At 37.6% G+C, this 20771-nt stretch overlaps 1 protein-coding gene across 1 annotated transcript; it reads right to left on the bottom strand.

Moving 5' to 3' along the window:
* Positions 1–10072: 10072 nt before the first annotated feature.
* LOC119774409 (meteorin-like protein) lies at positions 10073–18574 on the bottom strand. The gene is made up of 5 exons (XM_038271920.1): positions 18206–18574; positions 15149–15332; positions 14825–15050; positions 12048–12107; positions 10073–10862 (listed from the first exon to the last, which is right to left on the bottom strand). Exons 1-5 carry the CDS (start codon positions 18298–18300, stop codon positions 10546–10548), a joined length of 882 nt encoding a protein of 293 aa, XP_038127848.1. The 5' UTR covers positions 18301–18574; the 3' UTR covers positions 10073–10545.
* Between the last annotated feature and the right edge of the window lie 2197 nt (positions 18575–20771).

Raw genomic sequence — 20771 nt, forward strand, 5'->3', positions numbered from 1 at the left:
TAAGTTTTTAAAATACATTATTCAATTCAATTCAGTTTATTTATATAGCGCCAAATTCACAACACATGTCATCTCAAGGCACTTTACAGTTCAACCAGATCATACAGTCAAATTGATACAAAGTTTTCTATCTAAGGAAAACCAGTTGATTGCATTGACTCATTGACTCAAATACAATCCCTCACACTAAGCATGCTTGTAGCGACAGTGGAAAGGAAAAACTCCCTTTTAACAGTAAGAAACCTCCAGCAGAACCAGGCTCAGTGTGAGCGGCCATCTGCAGAGGCCGACTGGGGTTCAAGGAGACGGAAGCAGAGACACAAAAGGCAACTGTAAAAGGCGGCCCCGTCCAGGAAACACACAGGCAGGCAGACGAGCTCCGAGCCAGCTCCCATGTCAGAGGACGAAGAGAGCACATCCACCCAGTCACAGGACCACACTGGAAAACAGGCCGATCTCCAACATCTATAAACAAGGGTGTTGATGGGAGCAGCACAGCTGATGTTTCTTTCCAGGATGACGTCACAGCCAAACAGGAACAGACGAGGCAAAGCTACTCTGAGGAAAAGCAGATAGAGCAGAACGTTAGTGATTGAACTAACAGATTCTGCAGAATAGGAGAACAGAGAGAGAATGAAGCAGAATGATGAAATGGGGGTCCCTATGTCCTCCAGAAGTCTAAGCCTATAGCAGCATAACTATAGAGATAGCTCAGGATAACCTTAGCCACTCTAACTAGAAGCTTTATCAAAAAGGAAAGTTTTAAGCCTAGCCTTAAAAGTAGACAGGTGTCTGCCTCACGGACTAAAATTGGTAGTTGGTTCCACAGGAGAGGAGCCTGATAAGTTATGTTTTTAAATGTTATCTGAATTCTCTTTCTAACTTTGGAGGTGGCTAGCGTCGCAAGCAGTGGACTCAGAACCAGGTTAGTGACTTATATACTCATTGTCATGGCCAGTTTGAGTTTTCAAAGTCACCAACCTGAGTTTCCATTTTTTATAGAGGATCCAGTTAACCTCTAAACCTGCTGTTGAGTGTAAGCGCTTATTTTTTGATAAATGCTTGTTGTTTGATATATCTTTTGCTGTCTGCTTGAATGCTATGTCCAACATTCTGAATGCTTGACACCCTAACTCTGACACCCTTGCCTCCAAAGCTAAAAAATATATAATTAACACTTCTGGCTGTATGCTTGGCATTTTTACTAGGATTACAATTCCCCTTATATGAAGGGGAACAAATGGGAGTTTATTACGCTCGCCCACCTGGAAATTAAGGACTTTTATGTGAGAATGCTCAAGTCAACATTCTTTCCAATGAATAAATCAGCTATAACATGAACACACCTTTCTGTATTGAGAAACATTTTTGGTGTGAGACAGTACTAAAATATGTAGATAACATGCATTTTGTGTTTTTATAGACTGTAACATAATCAAACAACCAGAAATAAATAATGGAAATATTTAATTCTACCTAACATTAGGTTTTTATTAGATGCATCTTTTAAAAGGGAAACATGGTTAGTCTGCTTAACACTGTGTAATACACCAATATTTAAGTGTTCATTAGTGGCCCTGTCACACCAACTTTGGTAGGAGATTAAGTCTCCAGGAGAGTTTCCTACCTGAATAAATGTACACAAGCCTGTTCTAGGAGATCAATTGGCTTAATTAATAAATGTAATTTCTTCTGGGAAAAGAGACACCTTTCAAGGGGGATGGATAGCACCTGAATAGATCGGGTGCAAAAACATTTGGCTTCTTAAGAAAGTACATTATATGAATGAAAAAAAAAACATATAAAGAGTCTCTCTGGGACTTGAATGAGTCCACAAACTGAATTAATAAAGAATAAAGACAGTCAAAATGGTCAATGAGGTAATATAGGTCACACCAGTCATTGCTCTGCAGCACAGTCACCACACCTCAGACTACAACAAAGCAACAAGATGGCCAAATAGAAGTATTTCCACCACAACTTGACCCGCACAAGCCCTCCACAGCACCACCTCCTGTATTCAACCCAACACTACAGATGTATCTGTCCCCTCAACATGAAAATGTGTTAGGAGGTCGATTGAATGCCTTGTTCTCAACTCTTCGAGTTACACAATATTTTTACGATGCCAATATGTACATATTGTTAATTACTGTTACCCAATGTGAAAAGGATGTGCACATGGACATACATGTGCATTGCTTCCTAATAAAAAAATTAAAAATAAAAAAAAACATGAAAATGCGTTAGAGAGGGTACCAGTGGAAACTTTATCAGAACTGATTCTTTTGAGGAAAAGCTGCGGGCTCAAAAGGAAGAAGGATGTAAAATCTCAGTTTTTCTATGTGGCAGAAAGAACCGAGCTAAAAGAATCAAAAGCAGTAAACCATTCAACTTGAATACAATGTTGAGCTCAACCAGCTATAGGGAGAAAAACCTGGCTGTTATTAACATAGTATCTCTGTTGGAAAAATCAGTGTTGATCAATGACCTAATTACGTTAATAGATGTCGATTTTACTGGTTTTAAAAAAGGGGGAGGACTTTTTACTCTGTTTAATGCTTCACTAAAGTGTAGAAAACGGATCCTGGGTAACTTTCAATCTCTTGGAAGTACCAGAACCAAACTAAACTACAACCAAACATGGAAAAACAGCATTTAGTTCCCATGCTCCATGTATGCTCCATGCAGACTTACAGAAGACTGTAAAAGTGCTGAAACCCTGAATTCTTTTAAATCAAAGTTAAAAACCCATATGTTTAGAGCTGCCTTTGACTGTTCAAGTTAAACTGTAAACTATTAGAAGTTTCATGTAGTTGTACAAAAGTTCTTGTTTGTTTTACTACCTGCTTTTATCGGGCACTGAATTGAGCTATACAAATTAACTTGCTTGCCTTTCCTTTAAAGGAATTTTATAAATAGATTATCTTTTTCACCATTTTGATGTAAGTTGGGGTAACTTTGAACTGTACGATATGATCTGTATCTTACATGGATACAAAGGCTTTTATTGTCATTTGCATGGAAAAGAAAGACCTTTCCTTGTACAATAAAAATTTCACTTTGCTGTACACATTGGACACCAAGAAAATAAAATGAAATAAGCATGCTGGTAGAAACAATAGAAATTTGATAATAGCACAATATAATGAAACAGAAATGTAGAACACTGCATCCGATTATACACTATATTGCCAAAAGTATTTGCTCACCCATCCAAATTATTGGAATCAGGTGTTCCAATCACTTCCATGGCCACAGGTGTATAAATTCAAGCACCTAGGCATGCAGACTGTTTTTACAAACATTTGTGAAAGAATGGGTCGCTCTCAGGAGCTCAGTGAATTCCAGCGTGGAACTGTGATAGGATGCCACCTGTGCAACAAATCCAGTCGTGAAATTTCCTCGCTCCTAAATATTCCACAGTCAACTGTCAGCTGTATTATAAGAAAATGGAAGTGTTTGGGAACGACAGCAACTCAGCCACGAAGTGGTAGGCCACGTAAACTGACGGAGCGGGGTCAGCGGATGCTGACGCGCATAGTGCGAAGAGGTCGCCAACTTTCTGCAGAGTCAATCACTACAGACCTCCAAACTTCATGTGGCCTTCAGATTAGCTCAAGAACAGTGCGCAGAGAGCTTCATGGAATGGGTTTCCATGGTCGAGCAGCTGCATCCAAGCCATACATCACCAAGTGCAATGCTAAGCGTCGGATGCGGTGGTGTAAAGCACGCCGCCACTGGACTCTAGAGCAGTGGAGACGCGTTCTCTGGAGTGACGAATCGCGCTTCTCCATCTGGCAATCTGATGGACGGGTCTGGGTTTGGCGGTTGCCAGGAGAACGGTACTTGTCTGACTGCATTGTGCCAAGTGTAAAGTTTGGTGGAGGGGGGATTATGGTGTGGGGTTGTTTTTCAGGAGCTGGGCTTGGCCCCTTAGTTCCAGTGAAAGGAACTCTGAATGCTTCAGCATACCAAGACATTTTGGACAATTCCATGCTCCCAACTTTGTGGGAACAGTTTGGAGCTGGCCCCTTCCTCTTCCAACATGACTGTGCACCAGTGCACAAAGCAAGGTCCATAAAGACATGGATGACAGAGTCTGGTGTGGATGAACTTGACTGGCCTGCACAGAGTCCTGACCTCAACCCGATAGAACACCTTTGGGATGAATTAGAGCGGAGACTGAGAGCCAGGCCTTCTCGTCCAACATCAGTGTGCGACCTCACAAATGCGCTTCTGGAAGAATGGTCAAAAATTCCCATAAACACACTCCTAAACCTTGTGGACAGCCTTCCCAGAAGAGTTGAAGCTGTTCTAGCTGCAAAGGGTGGACCGACGTCATATTGAACCCTATGGATTAGGAACGGGATGTCACTTAAGCTCATATGTGAGTCAAGGCAGGTGAGCAAATACTTTTGGCAATATAGTGTATGAACTGCTGCTTGTGCAACATTCAGCATTTAGAATGGTATTTTGTTATTGAGCAAATAAATTTAGTTGATCAGGTATGGCGGTGCAGTAAAAAAATCACAGGAGATTAAGTATCCATAAGAGGATGGCTTACAACATTACTTTAGTTGAGTCTAAGAAAGATAAATAGCTTTATCAATATGTTTATGGCTTACATAAATTTTTCTTCGATTTGCTGCTGCGTTGTGATAGTTTTCTTTTGTAAGACTTGGCCTTGAAAGGCTTGGCTTCAGCAGTTGGGTCAGGCACCAAAATACATTGATAAGGAGAGGTGTTAACAGTCGACTCATGACTGGCAGGAGTCTATGTCCTTTCCCCAAAACAAGTACAAATAATTAGCCTTCCTCATTACATTACTTACCAGTTGTTAAAACTTTTGTTTGTCATTTTCTTTGTTGTACATGGCAAATAGTGCATCCGTGTGTTCCTGCTCATGTAAACATGCTATGTTGCTTTCATGTTTCTGAATGACATGGCCCTCAGCTAATGTTTTGGACTTTATAATTGCTCTTACACCGAGTAAAATAAGTTTTAAACATGCCACCATTTTTCTCACGGAAAATATTTCTAGAGGTGCTATTGACATCACATTTTCACTAGATGTCAGTAACAATCCATGCAATCTATACCTTTAAAGAAATCAAACCATAAATATCCAGAATTTAAGTTATGTGTAATAATTTGGAATGGCACAGGGAAAAAGTATTGAACTCACAAAGAATGGGAGATCCTAAAAGGCATGGAAAGCCAAGACATCCGCCAAAATCTCTCAGTACTTAGAAAGCAATTTTGCTCTTTTTCAGTACTGTTGGGGCCATAATCCGGAAGTGTAAAGAATATAATTCACCACAAACTAACCACAACCAGGCGCTCCTCACAAGATTTCTGACAGAGGTGTAAAAAATAATTATCAGAAGAGTTGTCCAAGAGACAAAGACCTCTTGTGGAGAGCTTCAGAAAGACCTGGAATTAGCAGATACAATTGAAAAAAAAAAAAAAAAAAAAAAAAAAGATAAGTAATGCACTCAACTGCCATGGCCTGTTGAAGCTTGTTTAAAATTTGCTGCACAAAATTTAGACTGCCTGTGAAATACTGAGAGACCAAAATGTAACTCTTCTGATGCCATAATACACGCCATATTTGGAAGTCAAATGGCACTGCACATCACCTCTAAAACACCATACCAACAGTGAAGTTTGAAGGTGGGAACATCATGGCATGGGGCTGTTTTTCAGCATATGGTACTGGCAAATTTCAAATATTTTAAGGAAGGATGAATGGAAAACGGTACAAAGACATTCTTGATAATAATCTGCTGCCACGTACCAGGATGATGAACATTAAACAAGGGTGGACATTTCATCAAGACAATGACCTCAAACACACAGCCAAAGAAACTCTCGATTGGTTTGAGAGAAAGAAAATAAAGCTGCTAGAATGGCCCATCCAATTACCTGACTTCCAATAGAAAATTATGGAAAGAACTAAAGATCAAAGTTCATAGAAGAGGCCCACAAAACCGTCAAGATTTGAAGGCTGTTTGTGTGGAAGAATGGGCCAAAATCACACCTAAGAATTGCGTGCAACTGATTTATCCTTATAGGAGGCTTTCAAAGTAGGTGTTGGAACCAATTAGGGATTGTAAGACTCTAAGTGGGGGGGTTGCAAGATGACTTTCAGAATCTAATGTAGCCCAAAAAGGTTAACAAAATCCATAACCCATAACAGGATGGTAAAAGCCCCAACACATCAACATAAGCCACAACAGAAGTTGAATTAAAACAGAATTCATCCTGAAACTGTGGGTCATTTTTTCGTTGCAGATGAAAGACAAGGGCCGTGGGAATACCATGGGAGAATCTTTGGTCGTGGTTCTGTGGTCTTAAGTCGCATAGTAACGGTACGCTTGCACTGAACCAAAATGTAGCGAATATTTCTCGTGGTTCACCTGGTTTTGGTTGCTTGACATTTCAGCTCCCTATCTTAGAATATTCTTGTGTATGGCTAGAAATTGTAAAAATGAATCAGTAAGATTAAATATCAGGATCTACTATCATACAGTAAATCTTTGATATTGTGACAAGTCAAAACTGTGGTTACAGATATGTAATTCAGTTTTGAAAGGGCAAAATTATGTTTAAGACAGTAATAAATATCCAGTTTATTGAATATATCTTAAAATTGCCTGCTGTACTACCAGGCAATGCATTAAACTTCTGCACAGCTGGCTTCGCAACGTAATCAAACATCAGCTTGATGGTTCCTTTTTTCGGTCACATTCACCTGACCTTAACTTTACCAAGAGAGTCACTTTGGTTTACATGGCATCAGCTTCCCTGAGTACACCAGATCTGACCCACTTTGCCCAGTGCTAGCTGCCCCAGAGGCTGTAGCTGGATAATCGTTTGCAGCGGTAATTCACTATATCCTGGATCCACTTTCTAAGTATTCTAAGAAAGTGGAACTGATGTATGATTAAAGACGATTTCCCAGGACTGTATAGGAATACACATCTCAAAGACGGAGTAAATAAAACTTGTAGACACTTTGTTGTGCCAATTTTGTTTCACATGACAGTTAAGCATGAACTGATTTTTGAATCCCTTGTTAGAATGTGTTTGTTTTTAAAGCCTGTTAAGGGGAGCATGGGAACCCTATAATTATACAATGATCTCCTTATATCATATCTTCTTTCACCTCTTTTCAGAACCCACTCACAACCTAAAATATTATTTTCCCAAGTTAAACAGCCCACCACACCCTGACCAGTGCATTACAAAATGTCAGTGCTGTTACTCAGTGTGTGTGGGTGGAAATATGTGCGTGTGTGTTTTCCCTAAGCTCAGCCATACCCATTATGTCCAGCTGAACCGCTCAGCTGTGCCTCTCACATACTGTAGCACAAACTCTTTTCATATCTTACACTCTCTCACACAGGAAGGTTGACATTAAGACCGTCCTACTGAGGGATAAGTGTGTCCCAAATTAGTGAGCATGGCAGACTGAGCTGGGCTGTTTCCAGGGTGGGTTGTTTTGGATGTTGCTTTTAGGGGGTTGGGTTTCTGCAGGGTGCTTAGTTTAGATCCTCAGCAGCACTTAAGACCTGTGTTGGTGTCTTTTTCTACGACTCAACACAAATACATTTGTGCACCTCGGTGAAGAAAGTAGGGGTTATATACATCTATGGGCCTCTTGAGTTGATGCATATATTTTGACTTTTCACTGTCTAAATATATCCTATCTGTTTCACTACCTTTCACACCTATTCAAAATAAATCAATGTTTTTGTTTCAATGCTATATTCTAAGACAAATCACTTGATTTTACATCTTCTAAACTTCTAACACATAGCTGATAAAAGGAGAAATGGAATAAAAAAGTGGCCAAGTTGTAATACAGCAGGGTGTTTTTCTCATGGACAAAAACTGCAAAGGTTGTTAGTCCACTTTTCTTAGCAAGATCTTTGACTCAGGCGCCACTTAATGTGTGCATCACATGGGTATTGTTAGTAGACATTGGAATAATGTCCCCAATGTGGGAAAATTAAGGAATGCTTAATTTTTTAATGATCGCAAATCACTTCTGGGACTTGTTTTTGCTCAAGAAGACTGCAACAAAATTTAAGTTATCCCTTTTTGAGGTTAAAACAAAAGAATCAATCTGCATAATGATAAAGTATTATGCAGATTAAATCAGATTTATCTATGAAAGTTTTTCCCTCTAAAGCAGTAGCATAGGTTTTTATGCTTATAATTAAGATATTGATTTCTGAAATATCATATTGTCCTTTGAAACTTTTTTTCAAGACATTTATAATGAGAAAAGAAACTTTGTTGACAGCATGGACTTCAGACTTCTTATCATTATTTTTTTGTCTCATTATTATAAGAAAGCGAACTACCTGATTCTGTAAAACAGACACACATTTAAATGCTCTGACCTCCTATATAACTGCCTCTGAAGGTTGTGGCATCAATCACACACAACCAGGTAATTAAACCACCATAAAGGATGAGAATAACAAGCGGTGGACTGGAGTTCTTTTTTTATTATTTAAAAATGAAAATAGATTTCAAAATTAATTGTGAAATGAAACATCTGCTCCTCATGCTGATCTTAACAAATAATGTATGTCTGAGTGCTGTATGTAATATATGGATTAACCATTTAAAGTGCTCCTGGTCCATAGAGTGTACGATTGAGAAAAAAACAAATAAAACTCCTGAGGACACAGCCCTAAGAGCAGGAGTCATTAGCCTTTTCAAGGCTTAGAGCTACTTCATCAGCACCGAATCAAAGGAAGAGCTAACAGTACTGACCTATTAACTGGAGGGGTCAGTGTTCACCTAGACTTAATGCATAATAAACCCATTTTTAATGTTTCTGTTCATTTTTAATTTTCTTTTAGGTATTTTCATTTTGAAATCTCTATAAATGAAAGTGAAATTAAAAAAGAAGAGCAACAGAATAAAATAAAAGGTAAAACTTAGACCACTGGGGAGTTGTGCTGTTTTCAGAAGATGCTGGACACCGCATGTGGTCGTCGAAGGGCCTCTTGATGCCTGCAGCAAACGTGTTGGTGAATCCTGCTTTAGAGTCGGATCTTCTCCCAAATCGCTTGTTATTGACTGAATTATCTTTTTTAATACAAATTTAAAATAATTGTATTGCATTTTAAGATATTTTTCAGATTGTCACTCCTAATGCATCTTTTTTGGTTCAAAGATGCTTTGTAAAGAAAGATAAATCCATCTAAATCCATTTGCTAGCTAGTTTAGAGTAAAACATGCAAAAACATTGGCTGTTTTAGTACCACATGGTAGTGTATCTAATATTATACAAAAGTTTACTCTATTCAGTTACATGCATCCCTACTTAACATTTGTAATACATCCTAGTTCATCTATTAAAGATGTGACTTTCAAATACGCTGCATCTGGTAATATGCTTCCTTTTTTACTTTCGGGGCCTGTGGTCTCTGCAAAGCCCTGCTGCAGATGGAGGTGTCGTTTCTTTGGAGCTGCAACAGGGAATTATGAACAGTTTGAGAAGATATCCCTACTTTCTGACTGCCAACAGAGTTAAGGTTAGGTGCTTTACATTCAGAAGACATATATTTTAAGATTTAGAACTTATGATTACAGTAGGTGACCCCTCACATCAACATATCAAGTAATCATATATCTCAATATCTATCAAAAATAAGCTCTTTGTCCTCTTTTTGGTAACTATTAAGATAAATAATATCTTTGTTTCTCTGTTTACACAGTAATCAATTTATAAACAGACAATCAGACAGAGAGGAGGATACCAATATGAATTGGCTTTGTGATGCTGCTCCATAAGAGTCAAACCATAATAAAAAAAATCCACTAAATTTTTCTCGATAACTTTTGGTCACTGGTCATTCATATAGATTTTTATATCAAATAATAAAAACAGGGTTATTGCTATTTTATTTGCATTAAATTAAGAGTGAGTAACCTCTGTTCTCTCTTGGTTGTAACACTTATTCCTTTGATTTCATTTTATTTTTCTCTATGTTCTTCCATTTAGTTCACTGTAGCCCACTGACAAATCCCCACTCTGATATACAGATATCTTTGGAAAATACTCCATATTTATTTTTTCTGTAAATATGAAAAAAACAAACATTTAAACCATTCTGTAAATAATACACACATTCAGAAAATGTAGTCTCACAGAGCTGCATACCATAGACTTCTCTCAGAAGACAAAAATTTACAGAAAGCTTTTTACAAAGCAAACTCTCATTTCCAGAATGAACAGTGTCATCATAATCATCATCATTACAATCATCATCACAACAAATAGAAAGGCACTAATTGAAGTTTACAGAAATAGTTCCTTTGCTCTCACTTCTGTACAGATATTCACTTGTAATTTACAAGACTAGTCAAATGGAGGCAGCATTATAAGTCTTTTGGAGAACAAACACTTTTGATAGAGTGCTGCTTTGATCCATGCCCCCGTTACTTTACCCTTTTCTCCATCAGAATGAATGCTCATAGATTTTTGATGAATTTTCTTTCACCATTTAGGAATAACTCTCAGTCTGTGTCTATGTTGCAGGGGTTTGTTCCTGCATTTACTGCTTCAGCATACAGCTTTAAGAAGTCCTTGTAACGTGGCGCACAGCCGAGCCATGGCCCCCCGAAATGGATCGAGCCGGTCAGAAGGTACTCTTGCTCTCCTGGATGCACAACGCACGGGGCAGGAACATTAATCCGTCCACTCCATGATCGTCCTCTGGCTCCGCTCCTCATAAACACACCACTCTTCTGATGAAACAGCCGATGCAGAGTAACCATAACCATGGAGTGCTGGTTTGTGCCTGGCATTACATCTCGAAAGATACCCCTTCCACCTTAGATTGGGGAAAACATGGCAAAGGAAATGACATGAAAAATGTACCAAATATAAAGTAACTTAAAAGCTGTGAAACACAACTTTACTTTTCAGATTATCATTAAATCTACTGAGATTATTGTCAGATTTACACTTTCTGAAAGGAAACCAGGGATTTCAAATTGTCTCTAGAACCTCCATTTCACAAAGAATAATCCTCCATAAAGTGAAGAACATTATGGACAACAGTGAGTATCCTCTTCAGAAGATTTTTAGACAACAATAGAGTGTCTTCAGTAAGAGGCTTCTCCAGATCTGGTGCAAGACAGACCGATAAAGAAGATCCTTCTTGCCTAAAGCTATCAACACCTACAACATCTGGTTTAAGTTACTTTCTCTTTAGGATTTAAAAAGTTTTTTGTTTTTTTTACAAAAAAATTACTTTTTTTTAATATATGCAACAGTGCCGGCAACAAACATTATTTTATTAGACAGGACCTTTTTATTTGAGCACCTAGGAAATTAACAAAACTCATTTTAAAAAAGTTGCAATTTTTTTGGCACCAGCGTGATGCTTGTTTCATTGTAGAATGGAGGCACCCTTTGGGAGTTTCTTAATGAGGAAATGTGGCTTCTTAAACCCTTTGGCACCTTTGGAAGTAGAATAAACAATCTAAACATTTTGTATAGATATATTTTTTTTTGCTTTAAAACGTTTGTCCAAAGCTCAAACTGTAAGCTTAGGCTGGTTCTAATTAGCCATCTTAAACAGAGTCATCACTGAAAATGTGCTTACTAAAATGTTGCGAAAAATAGGAAAAATAGTTTATTCTCCACTGTTCCATTATCTCATGGCATCCATAATGCTACATTGTGGGTCTTATGCAAAATATAGTCAGTTGCATTTTTGTAGAAGGTTAGATAAGAAAGCACACCGCTTTTATGTAAATACTTTAAAATACAACTGAAACAAGCAGCAGAGGCTAAGTTTAGTTAAGACCAAAACTGAACCTTAGTCATTGCTGGTTTTCTTAAAATAAAACAAGAAGGTAAATTAATCATCATATGATTTTTTTTCCTTTGTGATTTGCATGGTTTCTAAGAGTTATATAACTTGAAGTCTGCATCTGCTAAGAGGGCATTCTTCATTGTCTAAGCTTTTACTGAGCAGATTTATTGTATGCTAATGTGTATGTGCATTTACCAAAATCACTTGTGCACACAGCCATGAGGACCTCTTGATCTGAGCAGGGTTTACAGGTGACTAAGACACAAGATGAAAAAAAACATATTAGAAAACAAATAAGAATAAACAGAGTAAAACAAGTTAATATACACATAGTTTATATTGCTTCCATGCTTATTTCATTCAATTCAGTTGTTTTAAACTTGGGTTTCAACTAAACTACACAAGATGATTTTTTTTTTTTTTGTCTTTCAAATCAGATATTATAAGTCATTTTAATTAATATGAAGGACTTACATTTTCTCAAAAATATGATTGAATATATTGAAATACCTTTGCTCCACTGGTAGATTGAGAAAACGTTAAAAACATAAATAAAAAAAAACGTTTTCATTATGGTAAGAAATAGTACCTTAAAGCACCGTGGATCATTTTTGCTTTAGAAATCTATTCCCTACTATTCATTAATCCTTTCTTTTCAGGCCAGGTTGGAGATTTGTAGGGAAGAGTATTATGGCAAATCTTAAGATTTGATGGAATCTTAAGATGGAGTTCAAGCATGTATGTCTAAGTTTAATGATTTGCTAATGCTACAACTAGAAAGTGGTAAAAAAATAAATAAATACAATCTTTAACAGTAATATAACTTCTAAGTCAAGGCCGTTTACAGCAAACAGTAAATCATCAACAAAGCTGGATAGAGTATCAGAGCAGTAGATCAGAGGTTTTTACACATTATTTTGAAAATTCTAATTGTTTATATACGTTTCACCTTTTTTTAAAACATATTAAACAACCTTTCCCTTTATTTGGGGGCTAACTGCACATGGCCAAAACTATTAAGTGTTTTTAAGTAGAAGCTGCAACAAGTAGGGATTCAGACCCTCAAAGAAAGAGACTCGAAGGAAGGAAGGAAGGAAGGAAGGAAGGAAGGAAGGAAGGAAGGAAGGAAGGAAGGAAGGAAGGAAGGAAGGAAGGAAGGAAGGAAGGAAGGAAGGAAGGAAGGAAGGAAGGAAGGAAGGAAGGAAGGAAGGAAGGCAAGGTCTGAATATACATTTTTTATTCATTCCCATTTCCACTCCTTTCTGAAAGAAGAACCTTTTTAGATGCTCACACCTAAAAAAGGATCATGAGATGTTAAAGGTTGCAAGGACTGTTGAAAGTATTAATATCATAATCCAGTATCCTAACAATCTTAGTTTTTTCTTTATTTAACATGCTAGTGTAAGGGCCTGCCTTATTTATACTATCAGACCTAATATATAGTAGAATACAAACATTTTCTTCCTTCACTTTTTTTTTTGGCAAAGTGTAATCATCCATAGTTATTTATAGGTAGACAAATAGAATTAGAGTTGACAGCATGACATTGCATGTTATCATTAGAAAACAAGATCACAGTTTGTTCTTTATTAAATGTATTTTTCCAGCTTTCAACCAAAAAACCCAGGTATTCTTGTGGCACCTTGGGTAAATAAAATGTTTCAAAACATCTCTTTATAAAGCCAAATTTCCAGTTACATACACCAAAGGCTTTTAAAATGTAAAATATGCTCCTTCATAGATTCCCCTAAGTGCTGCGAAGGGAGACTAAAACAGGCCTATAAATCTGTTTCCAGTTCTCTCTTTGCCCAAGGGTGTTTATCCAAAGAGATCAAAAGAAATAAAGCTTATGTGAAATGAGCAAAGCAGGTGACTAAAACTGAGCAAAAGCAGATTAAAAGGACGGGGATTAACCTTTGACCCAGGCAGCTATAAAAACAGCTATAAAACACCAGACGCACTCCCTGGTAGGAAACTTCACCGGGGAGGATTTCTTCTGAGTAATTTTTTAAAAAAGCCCACGTCCTTCCCAACCGCTCCACTTCACACGTGCGGGTGGGCTGCCCAGAAATTCTGCTTTAAGAAAGTAGGAGGGCACGGGGGATGGGTGCTGATGGCTTTGACTGGCAGCTGAGGGAGGATTGGCTGACCCTTGTGCTCGAGACAGACAAGACTTTTCAGATTGGTCTGTTTGTTTTCAGACGTGGGGCTCACTCTAGGTGGGAGGAAGTGGGGGAGGGAAACATCATGAGGCCTGAGATGAAGAATCTAAGATTAAACAGTGACCGGCTTGCTTACAAAAGTTTTCTTGGGACCACCACTAGTCAACCAACCTCATGTCTGTCAGTGTTCGCTTTCCAAGCGCCACAAGCCACCGTTTTCAGCCACAGAAAGAAACTGCTAAAGATTCATGTCCAAACAACACAAATACTGGATCTGGAAAGAAGGTTAACATTTCCTAAAGTAAACTTGCAATAGGAACAAAAAAACTGGCTAAATAATGTATGTGGCTCAAGAAATCTTATAATAATAATGTTAATAATGTTTGTTTACTGCTCCTTCTATTTGTGGATAATTTTTTAAAAATACATCTATCCTTTGAAGTAGTTTAGGTGGGGTTTGGTGATTGTGCAACTTCGTGGCAATAAAAAAAAAAGCTTCTATAGAAATATTTACACTAAACACAAATTGCATTCCATTATTTGTTTACATTTAAGTGAACAAACAACTGACTTTTATAGAAAGTGTTGAAGGATTAAGGATGAAACAAATAGCATCGCTCTAATTTCAGCTTAGACTTAACAAACTTGTTTATAATAAAGAATTGTTTTCATTGCTTAACCTTATGATGGCCAGATAGCCATGAAAGGATAAAAGTCTAATGCATCTTGTAAGCTTCCAGATGTGGCATGAAAATACAAAAAACAATGCAATTAAAACAGTCTGCAAATCAGAAATAAAGCTGCTATCACCTGATCCCAGGTGCAGGAATGGATACATGTGGGCCGCTGGTGAATGAGCAGGCACCAGCTCATATTGGAAAGCTGTGATCTTCCGGCTGATGTCTGTCTGCGGGATGGCCTCCACAAACAGAGCCCCCTTTTTCATGCTGAAACAGTGTACTCTACCCTGAGCCTGGTCCTTGTCTGAAATCAGCAGCCTCAAATCTCCTTCATGCTCCAGGTACACATGAGAGCCCTGAACATGAAGAACAGGAGAACTGAGCAACAACTTCACAAAGAATAACTTAAAGTCATACAAAGGGAGCGAAGATTTTTTTCTAAATGTTGACCCACCTGGGAGAATGTCTGAGGCTTAATGCACACATGGACTTCAGTTGTTCGTCCTGATGAAGGCTCTGTGTTTGGTCGCAGGTTGACGATGACGGCCCCTGTGGGGTAGAGCCACTCCAGAGATCCCTGAGAGCACCGAAGGTAGACCTGCTCCACATCTCTGCGGTGAGCTTCGTGGCTCAAACCACTAAAGAGAGGATTACTTTTGTAAGGAGTTATTGTAAATAGATCAAGTGAAGAAAGTGACCAGCATTAACAATAGAAAACATGAAGCCCTGACCTCTTCATGTGATCAGAGAAGCATCCAACAAAATAAGAAGTTAAATACTGTACATAGCAAAAGTATTTGTATCCTCTTCACTTTTACATTTTCTTCCTTTAACAGCCATAAACTTAACATTATCATATTTGAATTAAAAGGGATAGCCTCCAATAAAGTACTTGATAATTGTTGAATTAAAGGATAAAGATGTATGCTTCATTTAGAATTTCTGTACAAGTAAAAACCTCAAAATGGTGGCATGCATAAGCATTCAGTCCCAATCTAAGAGTTTGCAGAATATCTAAACCATTTTTATATTATAGATACTAAGATACTTTAGTCTAGTCTTTTCTTTTGTTACCCAAAGCTCATATTCAGCAATATTCAACAAAGGGCATCAATTTAAAAAATGTTATAAGTCTGAAGACATGAATATCCCTTAACCAACACCAAAACTGTTGCATTGTTCTAATTTATCTCCCTGTATTTAGCTCCATTCTGCATCCTATCAAGTCGTGGACATTTATTCCACCACTTTAAGAAAATCCTCACAGTCTGATTCTGCCACCACCGTGCCTTACTATGTGGTTGGTGAGTTTAGAGCATTTGTTTTCTTTCACAATGAATGATTTTGAATGCTGGCCAAAGGGTATTCAATCAAAAGCATCCTATCTCACATGTCTGCTGTTCCCAATGCATGGCTTTTTGTCAAATTATAGGGGGGTGTATTTTTGACTAACCAACCAATCTTGTATCTCTTTTAAAAATCCAAAACTGAAGAGTGCAAAAATAATTTCCATCAGGTAAAGAGGTTTGTGCAGGTGCTATGTGGTTATCGAGGGCAGTTTTGTTGGTTTTACGACTAATTATATATTTTTTTAGGAGAACATTTACAGTTCGGTTTGCAGTTTTGCTGCATTCCTTCTATTTACAGATGGTAAATATCAGAGGTGTTAAGTAACGAAGTACAAATACTTTGTTACTGTGCTTAAGTACACTTTATAGGTATCTACACTTTACTCCATTACTTATTTTTCTTCCTACCTCTGACTTCTACTCATTACATTTTCACACAAGTATCTGTACTTTCTATTCCTTACATTTTTAAAACAAACGTTATGCGTTACTCTTGGCTTTGGTTTAATGTTTATAAATATTTATCTCATGTCATGTGCGCCATCCAATGCAGATCATTGGCTCCATCCACATCTAGTGAAAACTAGTGTACTTGGATGAGTCATAGAATGCAAACACTCATTGGTTAGCTAAAGGAAATCATCAGAAGCAAACAGGTGTTCTTCAAACTGCAAATGCTAATTGTCTATGTCATGCTACAATGTCAGGTTCAGGAAAAGATGTTGAAATGTCTGAAAGGTTGGACACAGGCGAGAGCGTATCGGGAGATGGAGACCAACAAGACCTCCCTTATCCTTGGCCCTATCTAAAAAAGTTTTCGAAATAGTGGAAAAATTGAGCTTTCAATTCATATAGTGGCATCTGGCTGTTTTTTTTTTTCAAAGGTTACTTTATACTTTTATACTTAAAGTAGTTTTTGGAGCACATACTTTTTCACTTTTCCTTGAGTAAAGAGGTCAAGTTAATACTTTAACTTTTACCAGAGTGTTTTTAAACCGCAGTATCTACACTTCTACTTAAGTCACAAATGTGTGTACTTTTGACACCACTGGTAAATATAGCTATATATATTCGTTACACAATTAACCTCTACAGTCCTAAAAATACACAAAGCTCAAACAAATATAAGGAAATATTTCCAGGGCTCTGAAATTGATGAACTGAAGTTGAACTCTTAACGAGTGTTGGCAAACAGTTTGTTTCATTTGTCTCCGATATGCACTGATAAAAATAATCTGCTTGATTTAGTTAAAAAGTATAATGAATTTCTTTGCATAATTTTATTAAGTAGATCCAACAAGATTATTCTTTGTAAAAACTACTTATTTTGTTAAAATAAAAATTTCACATAAAGTTAACTTAAGCATTGCTCTAGTCATTTTTGTGTGCGTTGGCTCTACATAACTTTAAGAGTTCTAAATGTGTACTTTTGTCTGAATCCAACTTAATTTTTACATTTCCAAATTACAAATTTAAGTTGGATCTCCTTTGTTTAAAAACGTTTGTAAGTGTATTTTAAAGTTATATGTACTCAAATTTTCTAATTAGCAATTATTTCTACTGATAGTATAAATGCAAATAGTTCTTTTTTTTTATGAGCAACGATGATCTGATAAATATCGTTAGAAGTCAGAGGCTTTACAGCCCAGTGTTGGCTTACATCTTTATGAAGGAGTGATCAAAGGCGCCCTGTGGGTTTGTTTACTTAAGATAGGAACAGACTCACATCCCTGTAAAAAGAGCCTAAAGCATCTGAAAACTTTCTCAAATAATTAATAAACCTCAGATTAAGAAATCATTTTATATCCACGTCTTCAGGGAGTCTTTTTAGATGGGATGATTGAAGTCATTGCGACTCTAACCACAGGCAGTGACGCAAAGGGGCTAGAAGATCTTAACTTTTATTACCAGAATAGGAAATGTTTTTTATGGCCTTCATTTGGCCTTCCTGCAGATAACTAATCTTAAAAGTGACTCATTTGAAGCAGGGAAAAGGTCGGTGTCAGAAAAATATCAGTAATGACATGTAATTTAGCCATTTGCCAACAGACTCAAATCAATACACAACAGTCTGAATAATTTAAGACAAAAACAATGCATGCACCTTTCCTAAATGTTAGTAACTGTTTATAAGTGAAGTTCGAGCTCTCCTACATCCTCACCTTCCTCTCCAGCTGCATAAGTCACTGGAGTATTGAGCCACAGCGCGGACCAGCAGCAGAGACATGGCCCAGAGGGTAACCCATGGCCGGAGCATGGTGGATGTCCACCCGGGGCGGTCAGCGGATCCCCCCTAACTCCACAACGCGCCCCGCTCCACACGAACCGCAACTTTCTCCGCTTCGAAATCCCGCAAAACGCTTAAGCATGAAGCGCGCGAGGCTACATGACAAACTGCTCCAGAGTTGAACCGGTAGCGTCTGAAGTAGGAAAGGCTCAGACCCTTTGGAAGGACCTGGGGGTTTTTAAAAAAGCTGCTGTGCGCACGCGCGGTCATAAAACAGAAGACTAGATGAAAACTTTCTCTTAGAGGTTGTGGGCGCGTGCCAGCAGCCGACTCCGCTTCACTGACACGCGAGCGGGTCGCTCCGGACCCGCCCCACTCCCAATGATTGACCGGAAAGATAGAAGCAGACACAGCTCCTTTTAAAGCTGGACTACATTCTTAGATAAAGAAGGTGCTCTCAGTGTATTTATTTATTTATTTATTTTCATCAGCATGTGAGATCCTCATTAAAATATAAAAGCCTTTTAAGTTGTTTTTTTTTGGAGTGGTTGGCTTCATAATCATTGTTTCTAAATGGTTAAATTAGTATGCAAGACTACAGACCTATAGGGTGGAATATATGGTTCTCAACTTGAGCTCCTTTGGTGGATGTCTCTCAATAAATTAGAACATCACAGCAGCACGCCACTCAGTTCAAAAAGTTTAAACAGTATTTTATTTGTTAAATATGTCAAATATTCAGCTGGTTGTGGTATTAAAGCTCATAAAAACAAATTTACTGTAGTAGATTGGCCTTGAAAATGTCTGACCCAAAGCAGCCTGAGCTTTCTCAACACCTCAGTATTGATCATAGATCAGTACTCTTTTTTTATTCTTATTGTGAGCATCAGGGCACATTTTGTTTAAAGAGAATAGCAGCATTTCTTGCTACATTAGTACAATCCAGAACTCCTCAAAAGGAAAAGTTTCTGTGTCACCTAGTTTCATTTAGTAAAAAGTCTTCTTAAAGGAACCTTTGGCTGAAAATTATCGACAGATAAATCAGTTTGTAAAATAATCATTAATTGCAGCCCTAATTTTATGGTAACATTCAAAACACATTTCCTCCATAATACAGCACTGAAAGGCAGCTGCTTCACCTTGAGGCTGCCCTGCATCATTATATCTGTGTTTCCTGCAATCATATAATGTTTCCATTATACAAGTGCATTTTTATTAGTAAAGGATTAAATGTAATACAATCTTTTATCCTCATCCTATATTGCTTACTGTCTGACTTTTTAAGTAGCTCCTTATGCCACAATGCTGTATTGTAAATTATAAACATGTTGTTCACATCGAATTATTGGTAGGGACAAGTAGATCGATCCAACATTTTGGTAGGGACATGTCCCTATGTTCCCTATGCAAAACTACTCCCATGCATAGATCGACTTCTGTCACACCAAATTCATACAGTAGCTGCAAGAGCTTCGATTATTGGTACATGTACTGTACTGAAACATAAACCATTTTATTTCTCAGTGAACCCACACTTTTGATGTTTAAGATCCTGTAAGCAATAATGATCAAATTCAACACCAAAGAGGGATTTGTGAGTGATAGTTTTTTAATTGTGTTTCAGATGAACCTTTTCTGATGACTTTCTAATTCCAAAAAAAGGTTAAAAAAACACTGGACTTTGTTTCCAAGTTTGAAGACGTTTCGCTTCCCATTCAGGAAGCTTTTAATTCAAAATGTGAACTTTGAATATAAATGAAATTCTAATTCACTAAGATTTAGTTTAATTTGTAATATAAAGAGGACCTTGTTGTTCAAGCACACTGATCTCAGTTGTGAACGTTTGTGAACTCCCAGACAAAAACTGAAGTAGAAGATCAGATGACAGTAACTGTTAGGTTTAAACACCAAACACCTTATTCAGCAACCTGCACAAAGAATGACACAGAGAATTTAGTATATTTTACTTGCAAGGAGAGGGGATCAGAAACTGCATTCAGTTACAACTTCAAACCCACTCTGAAGCAGTATCTGCTCTCCAAGCCCTTTATTGAAAAAACGCCCTGATTACAATGTGGTTTCAACCGCTAAAGGGGGAGGGAACAGAACCCAGTTGAAACCAGAATTTTCGTACAACATCATACAACATCAGAGGATAAGGAGAACCCCTCTCCTTATCTAGTTGCACAGTTCTCCATTCTCCTCCACACCCTTAACGACATCTGTTAACAGCAGTCGCAGTCAACATCCCTCCTGCACAGACTTAAAAAACATTAATGACACAGCAAACAAAACTAAATGTTTTAACACTCTTTGTAATATGAGTAAGATAGAGATAACAAAATGTGTAAGTATAATATGATTAAAGTAGAATAACTTATGTTCAATTAATTAACCCAACAGTAACCATAAAAGCTGAATCTGGATTTGGATCAAGGGATAAAATATATATCAACTTAAAGCGATAGTTCGGTATTTTTGACATGAATCTGTATGGCATC

The sequence above is a fragment of the Cyprinodon tularosa genome, unplaced genomic scaffold (assembly GCF_016077235.1).
Source record: "Cyprinodon tularosa strain WSP-4 unplaced genomic scaffold, ASM1607723v1 ctg81, whole genome shotgun sequence".
In the NCBI taxonomy this organism is placed as follows: domain Eukaryota; kingdom Metazoa; phylum Chordata; class Actinopteri; order Cyprinodontiformes; family Cyprinodontidae; genus Cyprinodon; species Cyprinodon tularosa.